An 18,491-nucleotide genomic window follows, 5' to 3' on the forward strand; every position below is an offset into this window, starting at 1 on the left:
CTCTTCCTTCTTTCTCTCACTTCTGTGGTTGCCTATACGTTTCCTATGCCCAACAAAATGTCATTGTTAAAAGGTGCAACCGTGACATCATCCTCAGCGGGACTGTGACATCAAACATACTCTAAGGCAGAGTTGCAAGATGCAACAGGAAATTGTCAGAAAAGGAAATGAGAGAAGAAATCTTTATTAAGTAGTCAAATAAAAAGCATTTTGTCACTGTCCAGGATCTGTGAAAACTGAAATAAGCTAAAGGACCAAACCAAGATGCTGTCTACACAACTGAGCATCCCACAGTAATGATACTAAGCTTACTTTATTCTTATTATGAATGGGAGAGGGATGCTCCTTCTTATCCTCACATTTCTGAATAATTCTAGAAAAGTGATCAGCTGTATAGGAAAGATAATAGTCTGCCCAAAAGAGCATTTCATCTCCTTACTCCTTCATGAAATATGAAACACCATAACCAGAAGCCAATACGACTGCATCCTGCTTACCACCAAGCAAGTCTGAGGTAAACAGACTATTCCAACTTTTCTCTGAGCCTAATCTGCATATAAAGTGAACTGTTCCAAACAGGAGATTTTACCACACCTCAACTCTCCTATGAAATATGAACTTTCATTTCTAGGAGAACTTTTACAATCTTGTCTCCTATGCCTGAAGAATGGTGCTTATACCCAAAAGCTTGCAATTAAAGAACTTTTTTTTTGCAAAAATCTAGTTAGTCTAATAAAAAATATCACCTCTATCATGACTTCTGATAACTTTTGTCTCTAGACCAATACGGCTTCAACCTGGATACTTGATGCAAAAGTTAAGTATTTCTTTTCTTCCTGGCATCATGAACAAAACTTCACCCACAAAAGCATTTTAAAATACTGTGCTACATCATATTTGATTGCTAGAAAAGGAAAATAGACTAATGTTGACTTCTTTGGCCCATGCATGAGCCGAACAAGGGAATTTGTGAATTAAACGTTAGAGCCTTAAAGTCAACCCTGGTGGAATTATGCTATGAATGAATAAATTGAGTTCCAGATCTGTAAAGGCATTTTGAGTCTTGATGAACTCAAATTATTATTAGTGCTTGAGACTGAAATTTTGGACACAGTGATAAAACAATCGACTAAAGCGGAGGATTTCTGAGTTCACAAATCTAGTCCTGCTTCAACAAAATACTTGTTGACATGTACAGAAGTTTTAAGGGATACAAGAGCAGACCCTTTAGTACATGCCTCCTCCTTTATAACTATAATTTTGCTTCTGAAATGTATATGCATACCTGAGAGATATGATCTTATCGCAATTTGAAGTGGAATCCAAACTGCATGTAAGTGCCAAAAATTGCATTTTGTAAGATACAGAAGTGACAATTAGGTGAGTAAGGATGACACAGGATGTTGTTCTTAATGTTGTTCATTACATGATCTGAAAAGAAATGCTATAAATCATTCTTTAAGGCCATACAACATAAATCTGCTAAATTCTATTGAATAGTTGCTTTATTTTTCCCACATCTCTTCCAGACTTTAGAATGATTTGACTTATGGAGAACAAGTAACATCTGGGAACCAACTTCACTGCTGCTTTTATCACTGCAACCCAGGCAAAAGCTATGGCAACCTTCCTCCTTGGTTCAGTGAGGCTCTATAGAAGTACAGAATAAAAGGTAAACAATTTCACGAGACAGATCTGCCGCTGATGCTGAATTACCCTAGCCAGCAGTTTCTGATATTTTATTGCTCGATAAACTTTTCAGTGCACCTGTAAACAGTTTGTTCACTGTTGTTAACTCACCATTATACAGAACAGTACCCTTTGAGCATTTTCTAGTAATAGACAAGAATTTAACAACAGTAACCAACTTACAGTAAAGGGGTGGCATTTGTGTCTTTAGGTTAGATATCAGGAGGCGCTACTTCACAGTCAGGGCGGCTAGGATCTGGAACCAGCTTCCAAGAGAAGTGGTGCAGGCTCCTACCCTGGGGGTGTTTAAGAGGAGGTTAGATGAACATCTTGCTGGGGTCGTTTAACCCCAGTATTCTTTTCTGCCATGGCAGGGGGTCGGACTAGATGATCTACTCAGGTCCCTTCCGACCCTACAAACTATGAAACTATGTATATTAAACGTTTCCTTCTAATTGTAACAGGCTTGGTAATGGATTTATGAAAAACAAATCATGTCAAGCATGTCTCCTTCTTTGCCAAAGTAACTACTTGAGTGGATGAAGGGAACACTTTGAATATAGAGTGTTTGAACTTCAGAAAGGCTTTTGACAAGGTCCCACATGACCTTTGCATAAAAAATAATTGGAGAAATATGGGCAGGATAAAACTCCTACAAGGTGGATAGATAACTGTCTCAATAGCCACAAGCAAAGGGTAACTATTAATGGGCCCATGTCAGAATGGCAGGAGGTTTCAAGTGGAGCCTCACAGGAACTCAGCCCAGTGCTGTTCAATGTGTTTATTAATTATTTGGATGCTGTCATAGAAAGTTTCTTGAGCAAGTCTGCAGACGACACAAAACTGGGAAGGACTGTAAACACACTGGACGATGCAACCACGATTCAGAAGGCTCTCAACAGATTATAAAGCTGTGCTAGAGATAAGATGAAGTTCAACATGGACAAATACAAAGTGAATAATAAAAAAAACCACAGATACGAAATGGGGAACACCTGGAATGGCAGCTCTATGAGAAAGGACTTAAGAGTCTTGGTAGAACACAGGCTCAATATGAGTCTGCAGCAGGGATTGGCAACCCCAGGCACACATGCCAGAGCATGGCATGTGAGGCTGTTTTCCTCAGCACACCACAGCTGGCCTGGGCTTGAGGCAGGTGCCACTGGCCATGGAGCCTGAGCTGTTCACCTGAGGCTACTGGGAGGCTGCAAGCCCTGCTTCAAGCAGCCCAGGTGCCACAGCAGGCAGCAGCTGCCCAGAGCCCCAGACAGCTGCAGCTGGGAGGCTGCAAACAGCTGCATGGGTCTCCGCAGCCCTGGCACCAGCTCCATGGTGCCAGTGGCTGTGTGTGTGCCTCTGGGCACAGGGCTAGGAAGGGGCTTGTGGCAGTGCAACCCTGGCACCTCCCCTGCTGTCAACCCTGAGGTGCACATGGAGCGGCCACCACCACAGAGCCAGTGCCAGAGCCCTGTGTAGCTGTTTGCAGCCTGTCCACCACCTGTTGCAGGGATCAGTCCTAGCCCTGGCCATTCTCCTTGGTGGGGACTGACCTCTGAGCAGGAGAAGGATGGGGCATGAGCTCTCCATTTGCCTGCCCTGCAGCTCCTGGAAGAGATTCTGTCCCAAAGCTCAGAGGGTGCAGCCCACCTCCACCCTTGCCCTGCAGCTGCCAGGAGGGCTGTGGATGCACAGAGGACCTGGGAAACAGGTTGGTCCTTTCACCCCCTACTTGCCTTGATGTTCCCCTTTCCAGAGCCAATGAAGGAGGGTTTGGCCCAGATCTGGAGCTCCTTGCAGAGGAAGGGGCAGTTGGATAACCCCTGCCTGGGCCAACAAGATCAGACTCCCTGCTATCCTGCAGGCCGTGGAGAGGCTGCAACCAGCTGCAGAGGACTGGCTCCATGGTGGCAGTGGTGGCAGCTGCTTGTGGCTCCCTGCCTCTGCAATGCCAGTTTGAGGTGTGGGTAGAGGTTGAGGTGTTTATGGCACTGGCCAAAAGTGTTACTAACCTCAGTCTGCAGTATGATGCAGTCACGCAAACAACAATGCAGTTTTGGGATGCATCAGTAGAAGCATTAGGTTCAAAACCTAATAGTGATAGTGCCTCTTGACTTGGCCTCATCTGGAGTACTTTGTGCAGTTCTGAACTCCACATTTTAAAAAGGATGTAGAAGATCTATAGGCGGGCAACAAAGATGACCAAGACTTTGGAAAGTAAGACTGCCTAAGGTAATTGTGAACTCTATCACTGGAGGTGTTCAAGATGGACAGCCACTGGTCCAAGATGATCTAGTCATTGCTATGCCTATTTTCTACCCTGAGTATTTCCCATGTTTCTGGACTTTACTGGTTGCTTCCTCTTCCCCCAGCCTCCCACCCTTTTTCTTGTATATGCATCAGAGTATTTTTAAACCTCCCCAGAGTCATTGGATGTTGGCTTACAGCTAAGGCTGGGGACTTCAACTGGGCTGCAGCAGTTCTCCTGCTAGGAGTAAAGCCAGGGGCTCTTGGGTAAAGTGTCTTGTCCCTATGCTCAGGGATAGACAGATCATCGTATCTGGAGTCAGGAAGGAATTTCACCCCATGGTCAGACTGGTATGGTGGGGCAGGGGCTGCTGTCCTCTGTAGTTGGGGCATGGCGCTCAGCCTGAGACCTCTTGAGCACATATTGACAACATTATAGATGCAGTACATTGGCTGCCATGGTTCCCCTACTTTACCTGTGGCGGGATAGGGTGTTATGCCTTGTGTTGTGTCAGGGTTGACTGAAGTTTTACTAACAGGTTATATTATGTGTTTTTACAGGAGGGTTTGGATAGAGATGAACCTGCCTCAGGCAGGGGGTTGGACCTAGATGACCTCTGGAGGTCCCTTTCAACCCTACTTCTCTTTGACTCTATGTTGAGCAGATAATAATGCTAACACTGACTAGGTTTCACAAATGTAAAACTCCAGAGGAACTTTAAAATGATTTCATTAAAATAATTTCATTTTAAATGATTTTATAATATAACATTCCTGGTCATTTGGGTTTTTAACTCTAATATTATAAGTTCTTATTGGCTTAGTACAGGTCAGTACAGGCCATTCTCTAACTCATAAGAGAATGAGTGATCTTTTCCACTGATCAAGTGCCAAGAAGAAGCAGCCTTACTCAGCTTTTTCTTAATCAGACATTTATGCAAAAACTTACCAAGCTTGGCAAATGCATTGCATGGGTGCAGTCCATGCTACAATAGTTCTGATGAACAAAGGTGCTTTTAACTTTTACCATTTAAAGAGATGGGGAAAGAGGTACCATACTTCTTGCCTAATACTATGAATCATCCAAAGTTTACAAGCAACCTGATAGAGGAGGGGGCACAAACTCCCAGTTCCCATTTCCCCCACTTATATGACTAGTTGGGGAGGAAGACCCCAAAGGTGACCTTCATTAACCTCTTCTCATCCTCAGCCCTCAGACAAGCATTTAAAAACATTGTGCTACAGTATATTTGTTAACTCGGAAAGGAAAACAGACAAATATTGATAGGTTTTGCAGTGGATGTGAAACAATCTGACCCTCTGCTCTTTGTTCTTGTTTTTATTCTCTGCAAAAAAATAGTCTTACTTAGTGTTTAAAATGACAAAATTTAGCAAAGATGTGTGAGCACATCTTAAAAGTCAATTTAACACTATTTTTTCACCTTTCCTTAGCTCAAAAACCACTGAAAGAATTCTCTTCAAGCTACCACAAAAATCCTCTCTTGGCTGAGCACAAAAACTAGCTCCAGGGAACAGCCAGCTTCACCCCTACAGTAGTGTCCATGCCAGTACAGGGACTGAGGCTTGGCATTTTACACTTCCCCTCTCCAGCAGATGTAGGGTCAGTATACCCCACCATAGGCCACAGCTGTTATCTCTGCTTCTGTGGGGCTTTATAGGAATACAGGAAAAGCTAGATAGGTCTACTCTGGCCTAGTCCCATATCTCCCCTCTTTCTTTAGTCCAGCAACTTTCCCCTCCCTACGCCCGAGTCTGGGACTGTTGAGCAGAATGGGCAGATGTGGCGGAGCTGCCCTTATACTTTCATCTAAGCTAATATCCTGTTTCAGAAATTAGCTAGTCCAGATGTTTCAGAGGCAGATGAAAGAAACTGTGCAGTAGGGAGCCTGGGAGAATTTTCCCTCAGAGATAGTTTCATCCATTAGTTAAAGCTTGGATACACCCAGAAATTTCAAGTCTCCTTGGCTGTTTTAAACTTTTTTGTCATATCTGTGAATATTCTTGCTCTTAACTCATCCTCTTCAGAATCCAGCTAATCTCTTGGCTCTTTATTGATATCTTTGTGGCAACACTATTTGTGGGCCATTTTTCAACCCAAAAATATTCTACGCTTATGACCAGTATCTGGTCTGGTTTTGTCTTTTTGAACCTGCTTGAGGTTAAAACTAATTTCCTGGTATGAGATAGTTTAGAAAACCTTGAGTCATGAATAAGATAATGATCAAACAATCAGACCCTAGAAACAAGTTCAGACACAGAACTAGGTCATCCAAAACTCCATCACAGAACAGTAGGTGCAGCCAGCATACAGTGCACCAGCTCTGAGCAACTAAACAACAAAATAAGAACACAATTCCAGACATTGCTGATTTATAGATACACTATCTCCAGTGTAAAGCAGAGACCAGTTTTAATTTCCAATAATCCATGGTGACTTCAAGGTTAACATTTTAAGCATGGACACTGTAATTTTCCTCAGTTCTTCATATATTCTTCTTGTTAATTCCCCATACCAGAATATGCTTGACACTGAAACATTAGGATAATCAACACTATATAGTTCATACACCCAGAATAGCTGTCAATTGTGTGTACAATATGGATGAAAATAAGATAATTTTAATTGCAATTTCATGTTCTGATTTTTAAGAATGGGAAAAGTGCCCAGCTATCCTAGTGGCAACCTTCAACTCCAACTAGTATTTGTACTGAAAAGAGTGTATCCTCTCCAAAAGATATACAGAAGATCATCTCTCTAGCACAAAGCTCTTTGAATGTATTAATGTGTCTAATGTGTGTCATTTTAACAGTGCAATTCAGTTCTGCATCAGAAGAATTCAATACATAGTCATTATCCAGTCTAAAACGCAAGTATGGGGTAAGCCAGACTTGCTTTTGCCATGTCAGAAGCATAGCCATTGTGTTTCAGCTTCAGAAATACCATTGCCTGTCAGAATATGGAGAATTTTACCCTTTCATAGTTTCTGTTGATTACTACAATTAGACCTAAGCAAAACCCAGAATGTCTGTTCAATGACAAATATCAATATTATAAAGTTAAAGCCGCACGAACATTTAATATTTAACAAATCATTCTATTTTTTTTTAATTTCAACATAGCAATATGTTTGTTGCAGCACACACAACGAGAGGGTTGATTCCACTGCTTCCCCTTCAATTCAGAGATAAGCTGCCTTACAGGAAAAACTATCCAATGGCAGCAATCTCTTCCTTCCTAGGCATCTACACAGATTCTAGCAATAAACAAAGTTGGTTTTATTATTTGCCATTGACAGTGTGTTCAGCTTTGCATGTATCACATATAATGGATATTTTATTTTTATCTCAAAGACCTTACTTAGCATGTAAACATGTATTAGGCCACATTCTCAGCTCATGCAATTCATGATAACACCATTGAAACCAGTGGAACTCTACTCAGGATCTGGTCCAGTTTAAAATATTCTCTGGGGAAAAGAAAATGTAGACCCAACATACAAATGCAGATTTCTATCTAGCTCTAGAGCACTAGAAAGACATAAAATGATCTGTAAGGTCTCTTCCAGATCTATGAAAGGCCTGTACAGCAAATATAGAAAAGAAATATGTCAACCAGAAAAAACATACCCAGAGGTAGTACAGAGCCATGTCAATATACATGTCTGTTTCTAAGGTGAACCCTTCAGACACCTGGGCTTTCCCCATCACCACCCCAACACTCTGCAGTCTGCATAATCAAACAAGCTTGTGAGCATAGTCATCATGATGACAACAGGTACCACTCCCACAGCACCACTGGTGACAGCCCAGCTCTTTCTAGGTGTGTTGATTTCAGTGTTTTCCAGTGTGGCTGGAATCACATAATCAAATGAGTTCACAGGTGCCCTGACATTAAATTTGACCCACTGAATTATTTAGTTCTATTCCTCTGCAGATTCAGTTCCGTATTGTGTTCTCCACTTCCTGGTTCAAAATCTTGAGTAGTAATGCTGGGGGCTGTAATCCTGGTGATTATAGCTTGCCTAGAAACAGCTAAACATTAGTGTTAATGTGATTTTTAGTTTGCAAAATGTTTCAAGATCTCTTGATTCAATTCTAAGGCCAAGTTGGGCTTCCCAACCTCCCATGATCTTGTTCTGTTATGGAATGCTTGGTATGTAGCCTGCCCTTCTTACAGGATGGCTTTGCCCCTTCTGCTCTACTTCTCTATATACAGCTTTCCAATAGCAACACAAGACAGTGGTTGGGGAGTAGTAAAAGAAGTTGGAGAGATTGGGGAGTAGTAAGAGACAAGAGCAATATAAGCACACAAAAAAAATCAGGATGTCAAAATCTAATTCAGATAAATGACAAATTAAAATTTATTCCAATATTATATAACTGTAAGATTCAATTATCTCCTCAGTTTTTATAATGCATATTTTTGTGCACTTATTTCTCTGAACCAAGAGATAATTTTACAAAGTTCAGAATTTAATTGCAGACCCCCAAATTTCCAGAATCTAGACTGGAGAGGTCTTGCCTGATCAGACCTGTCTGATTTCTAGTAGCTTCCCTGTCTTCTGACCTTTTCCCCTTGAGTTGAGCTCTTCCCTTAGAGTTTTGAATTCCTTGGCCATTCCCTTGTTTATATAGCTCATTGAAAGAGGTTTATATAGCTCATTGAAAGAGGTCTCAGTCCAACCCCTGCCAGTTGTAATCCATCTTTGACTTCCTTTCTACCTGTCTACTCCAATGATCCAGCTGTCCACATCATTTTCATTGCACTACTAATAACAGATAGGCTAGATCACTAACTGGCATTATTCCATGGAAATCCTGACCCACATCTGTCAAAACAAAAAGGCTGCAAACTCAGCAAGCCACGTGGCCCTCCCAGGAGCAGCATTGTGAGGCAAAGATGAGTCAGCTCCAACAATCTGGAACGGGTTTTCCTTTGGTAGGTCATGGGGACATCTGTACTGAGCAGTGCAGTGTTTTTTAGATATAGGTGGGCTGGCTCTGAAAAGGTAACTCAAGTACAGGAAACTGTATGGACACATTAGGGCTGTGCTCTGCTCAGATTTACCCTGCTGAGAAACTCATTCACCATATATTTTGAGCGAGCTTGGGTAGCTCACAAATTTTGCTGTGTTAAGATACCTAGTCATACATCAGCTTTCAAACACATTTGCCTCCCCACATCCTCCTCTTCCCCTACTGTCAAGAGTATTTCACAGCAGCAATTTGTTTTTTCTTGAGAAGTGTATGCTAGAGTCTAACAAAACTCCTCAGTTGCTGTCTTGATCTGCTTCAAGAACTGCCTTTAATACATGGCACATCATCACTGGTGACGCATAGGGGGTGCACATGCACCCCCTGCAAAAAGCATTGCCAATGATGCTGGCGGCACCTATGGACAGTCACCGCTCACCACTCCTCCCCCTTTGCCGCTGACACCACCGGTGGCATCTGCGGGCAGTCCCCAATCACCTCTGGCCACCGCTGCCAGCAGCATCTGTGGGTGGTCACCAACCACTGGTCAGCACATGCCACCCCCGCTGCTGACACCACCACGGCCACTTGTGGGAGCTCCCCGCTCGGCCTACCCCTGCCACCCACACCACCGTAGCTGCCTGCGGAAGCTCACCACTCACCACTGCCACACCCTTGCTGCCACCATCGCTGCTGCCACCTGCGGGCAGTCACCTTGCCCTGCGAGCCTCCAGGGGCATGTGGCATTCGTGCACTTCACAGTCCTTTCTACAATGGCAGCCCTCTAACTACACTTGTGAAATGCAATGTTCTCTTCCTTGTCATCCTCCCAACCCTATACAATGGGTCTTCTGTCTGATCTATTCTCACCTCCAGGGTCAAGTTCTTTAAAATTTCTTTGGTGCTGCTGCCTTTGCCTTCAGTGCCTTGCTAATGAAAAGAGACATCAGAAGATCACTTGAAGGGAGGTATTGTCAGACTGTTATGCCAGATATAGGCTATCAGGGAAGTGGAAGCTGGAACAAGAGCTGCACATTTTATTTTACAAAGAGGCCTGCCCATGGGCACTCCTGTTAAAATAAGCAGAGGGAACAATTGAGCTCATACTCACGTTCACGTTACGAGTCCAGACATCCCGGATCCAACCTGGATCTCTCATCAGGGGTATCTAAAAGCAAATTTAAAAAGTAAAAAAAAACTGTGAATGATCAAAATCAGTATCCAGTCAATTGGTCAACAAACGCATGCATCAACTGTCATCCCTTGGAGGATCTGCCTTGACACAAAAGTTTCCTCTGCTTTTTTTTCCATAAGGTAAGACATGTTACCATCATGCCCATTATAACTTTTCACCTTAATTGAAAACTGGTCTCAAATTCCTCCAACACCAGCATTTTATCTTTGCATCAGTATTGAAAAGTGTTGTATCACCTGAGTGAAAACACCAGAAAGCACCGTGCCACTACAAACTCTGAAAAAGCAACGTCCAAAAAAAGTTCTCCCTTTTGCATGGTGCATAGACTACTGCCAAGGGCAGAGGCAGGGCTAAGACTTTTTTCCACTGAATGTGAGCACAATGGGAGAAGGATTCTCTCCTCTGTTCCAGCCCCCTCTGCTGCTCTGATGGCATGTAAGTTATTAGTGTGACTCAAGGAGACAAGGGAGAATTTCCTCAAGGCAAACTGCTGTAAGTAGCCCAGAATCAACAGGGTGCCTTCTATGGACCCAGGTCTTCAGCCTGGAGTAGTCCGTCCCTTGCTGCGTAGAACTCTAAGCAGTGAGTCCACGCTTGCACATCAGGATCTAACAGCATGGCTTCTGTAACTTGGCCTCTTTCTGCGGATGAAGTATTTTTGTATTGGGGAAGATGACTCTCTCATTTATAAAGTAATACAACTTGATAAAAATGAACTAATATAAAAAAATAAAAGCCTCCCAAATTAAACAAAAAGAGTGAATCCAGAAAAAAAAATAAAGGAAAAGGGACTAGAAGCCAAAAATATAATATACTGGAAATGATCAAGTTATTTAAAAGATCTCCCTTCAGTGCTGGCATTCATATATTGCCGAGCTTCTGAGTTCTGCAAGAATTCATACTCCCAAACTTTTTCTGCACAAATACTTATAAAAAATAAATGCTACCTTTACATTAGTTATTTTGTTACAGAATATACAAAAATGTGCTGGTTACGTTACAGAACAAATAAAAAGGCGTGGAATGTTTCCAGTCCTAGAGAGCCTACTGCCTAATTTAGACATGACTAAGTAAGTAAACAGGAAGGAGAATTAGGGCTAGGAGACCAAGGGTGACCGTGCTACCTTCTGTAATGAATTAGTTCTATAAATAAATACATTCTGGTAGGTGCAGCTGCTAACAACTCTACCAAATACATGTGTGTAGCACACATTTTATATATATTTTATGAATAATCAGGGCAACATTTCTTGTAGGTGACACTGAAAGTGAGGCTCGGGAGGGATTTTGTTAAGGAGGCAAAGGTGATTTAGATGAGTTGTTTGGCTTGTGTCTACACTTACACAGAACCTTCCATTAGGGATTTCAACATAATGTTCATATATTAGTTCCCTGAGCTTCACAGGTCCCTTTTGAAGCTTGTATTATTAATTCCATTCTCCAAGTGAGGAAGCTGAGGTGCACATTAAGTGACTCACATCAGGTACCAAGGCAGTCTACATCAGAAACAGTAATAGATGGTTATGAAGGAGCGAGAGGAGCAGGGATGCAACGGGGGAGAGCAGAGCGTGTCGCTTCGGAGAGCACCGTTTCTGGAGCTGTTGCCATGTAAGGATAAAAGCACCAAGAGAAGCAGAGAGCGACGGGACCCAAGCCCTGAGAGAAGCAGGGAGTGGTGTGGCGCAATGCACAAGAAAGGAGGGAAAAAAGAACTAAAAAGAGAAGAGACCGAAGAAGAAAACATAGGAGGATCAGAGGAGAGACCTGCAGTGCTCGCCATTAGAGCAAGAAAGGACAGAGAGAAGGGTGGATCCCCGGGAGGACTCCATGGGACTCAGGATACCCATCAACAATAGTAAGAAGAAAAAAAAGAGAAAGACAAGAATTTTTATTGCAAACTCTGAAGTGAAGTGAATGAGACCACTAGTTAAAGAGAGAGCCGATTGGTGGCGTTGATGACAACAGATATAGGCAGATTACATACAGGGAGAACTGAAGAGATATTTTGTCCCTTAAAATTGTGAGACACTGTAACAAATAGAAGGAACAGAAGAAGATCCTAGTGGAGGGTCAACTCATGAGTGCCAAGTTCAGTTCATTTGCGTGTTAACTGTTGCAAACTAGAATTGTTTTGTGTGAAACAAGTTACAAAGTTAATACTTTAAGGGAAACAAGGAACCTCCCCAATCTGATGGTGTGTGGAATTTAAATGAATGTTGTAAAAGAAAAATAAAGAAAAAGAATCAATTATTTTAAACCGACTGTAAGTGGATATCTTGATTTGAATTCAGTTGTGTATATGAATCAGCAGATTGGCTGATATATACATCTTGCGCATGAGCCTCAGTACAAGGTCCTAATAAGAAGAAACCGAAGGAAAATAACCCTCTTGGTCAATAACATTTAGAAGTAATATTAATAATAATAATAACATCAAAGATGTGGCAGGCAGGAAAGTAGAGGGTCTACCGACAATTCAGGACATAATGGCAAGCACAGACAAAGGCACCAAAAGCAAAAACACAACAATAGTAATAAACATTTCTGTGCTTTAATTACAAAACCATTCTACCTTTTCTCAGAAGTAAACCAGAAAATATGGATATTACTGTTAAGAAAGGATGCTAACCTCTGATTATTTTCTGAAACATATGAGCTTACAGTGTGCACAGGTTGGGTTTATTGTTACATTATTCCCAATTGTGTTTGCCCTTTCAGGTTCATGATACTGCCTTGACTCTTTGGCAGTCAATTAATTAATCAAATAGCATAGCCTGAAAGTATTATACAAAATGATCATGCACTGATAATGCTATTTAATTAGATAATATGAGACATCAAAATTTGGTCTCATCATGTATTTATTTATATAGTGTTTTTCTAGTTTAGTTTTCAAGTATATTTATTGTTTTTTCTTTTCACCTATTTTTATCCTAATTTTCATAGATTTCATAGACATCAGGGCTGGAAGGGACCTCGGGAGATCATCGAGTCCAGCCCCCTGCCCAAAGGGCAGGAAGTCAGCTGGGGTCATAGGATCCCAGCAAGATAAGCATCCAATTTGCTCTTGAAGGTGTTCAATGTAGGTGCTTGAACCACCTCCGCTGGCAGACTGTTCCAGACCTTGGGGGCTCGGACAGTAAAGAAATTCTTCCTTATGTCCAGCCTGAAATGGTCTTGCAAGAGTTTGTGACCGTTCGACCTCGTCATCCCTTGGGGCGCTCTGGTGAACAGATGTTCCCCCAGATCCTGGTGGTCACCCTGATAAACTTATAGGTGGCCATCAGATCACCCCTGAGCCTGTGCTTTTCCAGGCTAAAGAGTCCCATGGCTCTCAGCCTGTCATCGTAAGGTCTGTTTTCCTGACCTCTGATCATGCGCGTGGCTCTCCTCTGGACTCTCTCAAGCTTCTCCACATCCTTTTTGAATTGTGGAGCCCGAAACTGGACACAGTACTCCAGCTGCGGCCTCACCAAGGCCGAGTACAAGGGGAGAATGACGTCCCGGGATTTGCTCAAGAAGCATCTATGGATGCAAGCCAGCATTTTGGTCGCTTTACTAGCCGCAGCATCGCATTGCAGGCTCATGTTCATCTTGTGGTCAATGATGACCCCCAAGTCGTTTTCTTCTGTAGTGCTAACCAATGTAGCACTGCCGAACCTATAAGGGTGCTGCAGGTTTTTCCTCCCAAGGTGGAGAACCTTGCATTTTTCAGTGTTAAACACCATGAGGTGTTCCCCAGGATAGAAGTCAGGCTAATGGGCCTGTAGTTAGCCGGATCCACTCTCTTCCCTTTCTTGAAGATCGGCACCACATTGGCCTTCTTCCAGTCTTCGGGCACTACACCAGAGCGCCAGGAGTTTTCAAAGATCCGTGCCAGGGGCTGGGCTGTGACGCTCGCCAGCTCCTTGAGTACCCTGGGGTGCAGGTTGCCAGGGCCAGCTGACTTGAAGGTATCCAGCTTCTCAAGGTGTTCCTTCATGAGGTCAGCATTGACGGAGGGTAGGGGATCCCCCTCACCCAGATTTCCCTGTCCCATAGCAGGCATGGGCATCCCGTGTGACTGATGAAAGACTGACGCAAAGTACCTATTTAATAGGTTGGCTTTTTCCTGGGAGTCAGTTGTCAGTTGCCCCATCTGGTTTAGCAGGGGTCCAACATTGCCCTTGCTTTTCCTCCGGCTCCCCACATATCTGAAAAAGGACTTTTTGTTGTCCTTGATGCCTGAAGCTAGTTGGAGTTCAGTTGCAGCCTTGGCTTTCCTGGTTTGCTCCTTGCAGGACCAGACCAGCGTGGAGTAATCCTCCTTGGAGGTGAATCCCGTCCTCCATCCTTTGTAGGCTTTCCTTTTTAGCCATAGTAGGTCCACTAGGTCTCTGGAGAGCCGGGGGGCTGCTGTGCCTTCTTGCTGCCTTTCCTGCATGTTGGAATAGATTTAGCTTGTGCACTGAGGATCGCTTCCTTGAGAAGCAACCACTCTTCTTGAACTCCCATCTCCCTGGGGTCATGGTCCCTGAGGGCCTGACCAACTAGCCTCTTGAGCTTGTCAAAGTCGGCTTTTCTGAAGTCAAGGACTTCTGTGTTGCTGACTGACTTTGAATAGGACTGGACCAGACAGAATAGCAAAGGTCATTTCAGGATTGTCTAGACACTGTCTGGAAACCATTATATCTTTGTCTGCCTGTTCTGACAAACAGCCTGCTTCGTGCAATCTGTCAGTCTTCAAGAGAGGACAGAGAAGGGTGTTAGAAATGACCTGGTTTGCAGACAGTCTGGAGAAGCAGGGAGGCAGAGATTGAAAATCTCAATGTCAACAGATGTAGGGTCTGGCAACACTCCTGCCCCTTGAACAGCCAGCGGGGAAAAGCCTGGGACTGCAAGCTTGAGTCTGGAAGCTTGGTGGGGATCTTCCAGATACTATTGTCTGGAAACCATTATTGTCTGGGCATAATATTGTCATTATATCTTATGCAAAATAGACTGCCTTTCACCATTGGTGGTAGAAACAGTGAGAGCTAAAGTAAAGGAGATGTTGGGGGCTATGGATATTTTAATCATTGTGTCATCTTAAACATGCCTTGCTTATGGTTGATATGTCAGCAGTGAAAATGTGGACAACCAGTCTACACCAGTGCTCACACTACTAGTTGTTCTACTGTTATTGCAAGTAGGGAATCATGGGAAAGTCAGTGTTGACTGAGTCTTGGCACTGGAACAATATACAAGACTTTGGGGAAATATAACAGGGAGACTCTTAAAAGAAATTAACTTTGTCTCAAACAAAAATATGGGCAGGTGGGGCAGATTCTGGTTTTTGTTACTATGTAGCTAATCTCTGAAAAAAATACCATTGTTTCTAAACTGTTCTCTCCTCTTTGCTACAGCTCAGGCTACATGGAATGGGGATGTGTGGAGGAAGGGGTCTCAGTTTAATGCCTCCATTGCTAGAGACAGACATTCAAAAAGCCTGAGCCTCAGTTGATTCAATCTTTGCAGGTTAGTCTAACTTGCAAGGCTTGAACCAATTTGGAGGTGGATAGACATTCCCATTTCATCCTAGAAATGCAGGCATATGCCTGCAGTAGCTCAGGCTAGAAGTTGGGGGGGCACTAGAGAAGACATCCCTTCCATTTCACAGTGCTGAGCTGAGGTGGGGTGGAGGGCATGGCCAGGCCCTGGCAGGATGCTATAATTAGGGAGGGATTTTAACCCCCACCCTAGCTTGCAGTCCCAGGCTTTTCCCCACTGGCTGCTCAAGGGGTTGCCAGAGTGTTGCTAGACCCTGCATCTGTTGGCCCTGAGCTTTTCAATCTCCACCTCCCTGCTTCTTTAAACTGTCTGCAAACCAGGTCATTTCTAACACCTTTATCTGTCCCCTCTTGAAGACTGACAGATTGTTCTGACAAACAACCTGCTTGGTGCAAAGTTTATCAGCTCACAAAGCCCTACAAAAGAAAACATCTCTCTCATTAGTTTCAAGCTTTTCTTATCTGCAGGATGCATTTGCAAGCCACTAGCTGTCTGCCTTTATTCCAGTGAAACTCGAGACTCACACAGATACCTCTCAGCATTACCTGGCGGGGGGGGTGGAACATGACCAGATGCCAGGTCCTGCGCCGGGGTCCCTGCCATAGGAGAGGGGCAGGAGGGTGGATCCCTGCTTCAGAAGCCAGCGGGGAGGGGAATGGGGGAATGGGGAATCTTGGCAGCTGTTGCACTCCTTCAGCCAGCCGGAGGAGTGATAGTGCTCTGGCTAGGAAGGAGAGGGCAGGGCCAACTCTGCTCTGCTCCAGCGGACAGCCCTGCCCACTCCAGAGAGCATGCTGGGATGTTGGGGGACTCTGGTTTAACTTAAACCAGGAAGGGCTCTGGGACAGACATTGCATAAACCGGTAGTTATCCAAATCATTTAAGTCTGATACTACGTTCAACCAGGTTTATCTCAAACTGGTTTCTGCTATTTTCATCACGGTTTATGTGCACCAAACATTTATTCTGTTACAGGTTTAAGCCAGTTTCTGATCACTTAAACCTGTTTATGTGTAAAGTCTGTCCCTAGCCCATAGGGCTAGACTGCAGGTGTTCATGCAGCTGAACAAAGTTGACTAAAAGCAGAGATGCTCTGGATAGCAAGCTGCCAGCCACACACACAACCCAGTCCAGAAGAGCTGCTCATATGACTTATCACATAATGAGCTAGGGTGGGGAGAGGGAGTAAAGGAAGGTATTTTGCAATGGGCTGGCTTCTTAATCAAATGTAATTCTTTAATCAAACCCCCAAAGGCATGTTTTACAAGGGTGGATCATAAGCAAAGACTATTTATGTCTCCTCCCTACTGCCTTCCCTTCTCCCTCCCAACTTCCCTGGATTAATCTGGTGCCTAGCCAGTTTGAAAACATTGTTCAGCCAAGTAAAATTATTTTTCAATAAGGAACTGCTTGCATTCACTAATGGAGTTGTTCTTTTTACAAGGAACATGGCAAAATCATCTTTGCACTTGAGGAGTTACACTTCCCGTGAAATAAACACATAATAAAAATGCATAAGGAGGAGTTGCCAATGGAAAACAAAATTGTTAATTAATAAAAAAAGCTAACAGTATGTTGCAACAAATTCACCAATTATAAAAATAGTCCTGGTGCCCTCCTGTTCAGCTCCATTAGAAAATGTCAAACAGGCAAAGGTTTGAAAACATTAAGTACTAGGAATATAGCAAGCACATGGCAATCCAGGATTCCAGCCAGCTATTTGAGAAAACAACTAATGATGGACTTGAGTATTATTTGATATCTAAGACCTAATAGTTTATCAAGAACTCTTTAAAAATGATTTCACTATAACCAGATCCACTTTCATTTCAAAAACAGCTCCACAAAATACTAAAGTAATACTCCTTTATTCCACATTATAATTTATGAAGAAATTTAGCACCTGCCAGTTTACCATTCCTATTGGATGTCTTCTTTTAAGATTTTTATTATAAATCCATTCATCTTCATAATCCATCCACTGGGAAAACTAAATCAACACAAGTAAATATTATAAAAGGGAAATAAGTCGATCAGCTCCTGTATTTGGTAACACCGGCATAAACCCAAAAATAATGTATTGCTTTCAGCAAAGAAGTTGGCTTGCAAGAAGATTGATTTTATGTTTAAGGCAGTGAAATGGAACACCATATATTTAGGTTTTGTTCCAGTCCTGCCTCCAAATTCCTCTCTTACCTGGAACATATTGCCATCTCTGCTGTTGGCTCTCCAATTGTGAAACAAAAATAACAGCAGGTCTCTACCTCTCAAAGTATTATGTGCATAAACTCATTAATGAGCATGAGGAGGAAAAAGCTATAACTGATTCAACTGAATTATAATGCTCTGACAAAGCAAAATACTTGTGTCCCCACCCTGCCCTCTGCTGTAAGGGTGCAACTCCCATTGCATTGAATAAGTAGCAGAATTGGGCACATAAGATCAAAGTTGTGCCTTTCAGTTATTAAGGTACCAGGCACATGAACATGAGAAAAGATGACAGAATGCGAACAGAGGAACAAGATCTAAAATGGTAAACTGTGGCTGCACAAAAAAGGTGGGGGTTTTTTCTTAACAACTAATCTCAGGGTAGGAAATATTGTGTCGGGACTGCTGGTGGAAGTCCCACCAGCTGAGAGATTTTACATTAGACTGAGAAAATACCAAAAAAGACTATTGTATGGAGCAATCCTGCCCTGGCTAATTAAATAGGCCCTTCCAGATCAAATTTCTCATTTGTTTCATTCTGCGATGCATTATACAGCCTATGAGATGTCATCTGGGCATTGAGTAATTCAGGACATTTGTTGCAATAGATGCAACAAATGAGATTACCTAT

At 43.0% G+C, this 18,491-nt stretch overlaps 1 protein-coding gene across 4 annotated transcripts in view; it reads right to left on the minus strand.

Moving 5' to 3' along the window:
- Window positions 1-18,491, minus strand: part of LPIN1 (lipin 1) — a 137,541-nt gene that overhangs the window by 79,458 nt on the left and 39,592 nt on the right. For all 4 annotated transcript variants that reach the window (XM_090031964.1, XM_090031945.1, XM_090031991.1 and 1 more), the window contains one exon: window positions 10,040-10,096. In XM_090031964.1, coding sequence (XP_089888090.1) covers window positions 10,040-10,096 — 57 coding nt within the window. The remainder of the gene's footprint in view (window positions 1-10,039; window positions 10,097-18,491) is intronic.

Source organism: Crocodylus siamensis, chromosome 1 (assembly GCF_052110815.1).
Source record: "Crocodylus siamensis isolate JL-2025a chromosome 1, ASM5211081v1, whole genome shotgun sequence".
In the NCBI taxonomy this organism is placed as follows: Eukaryota; Metazoa; Chordata; order Crocodylia; family Crocodylidae; genus Crocodylus; species Crocodylus siamensis.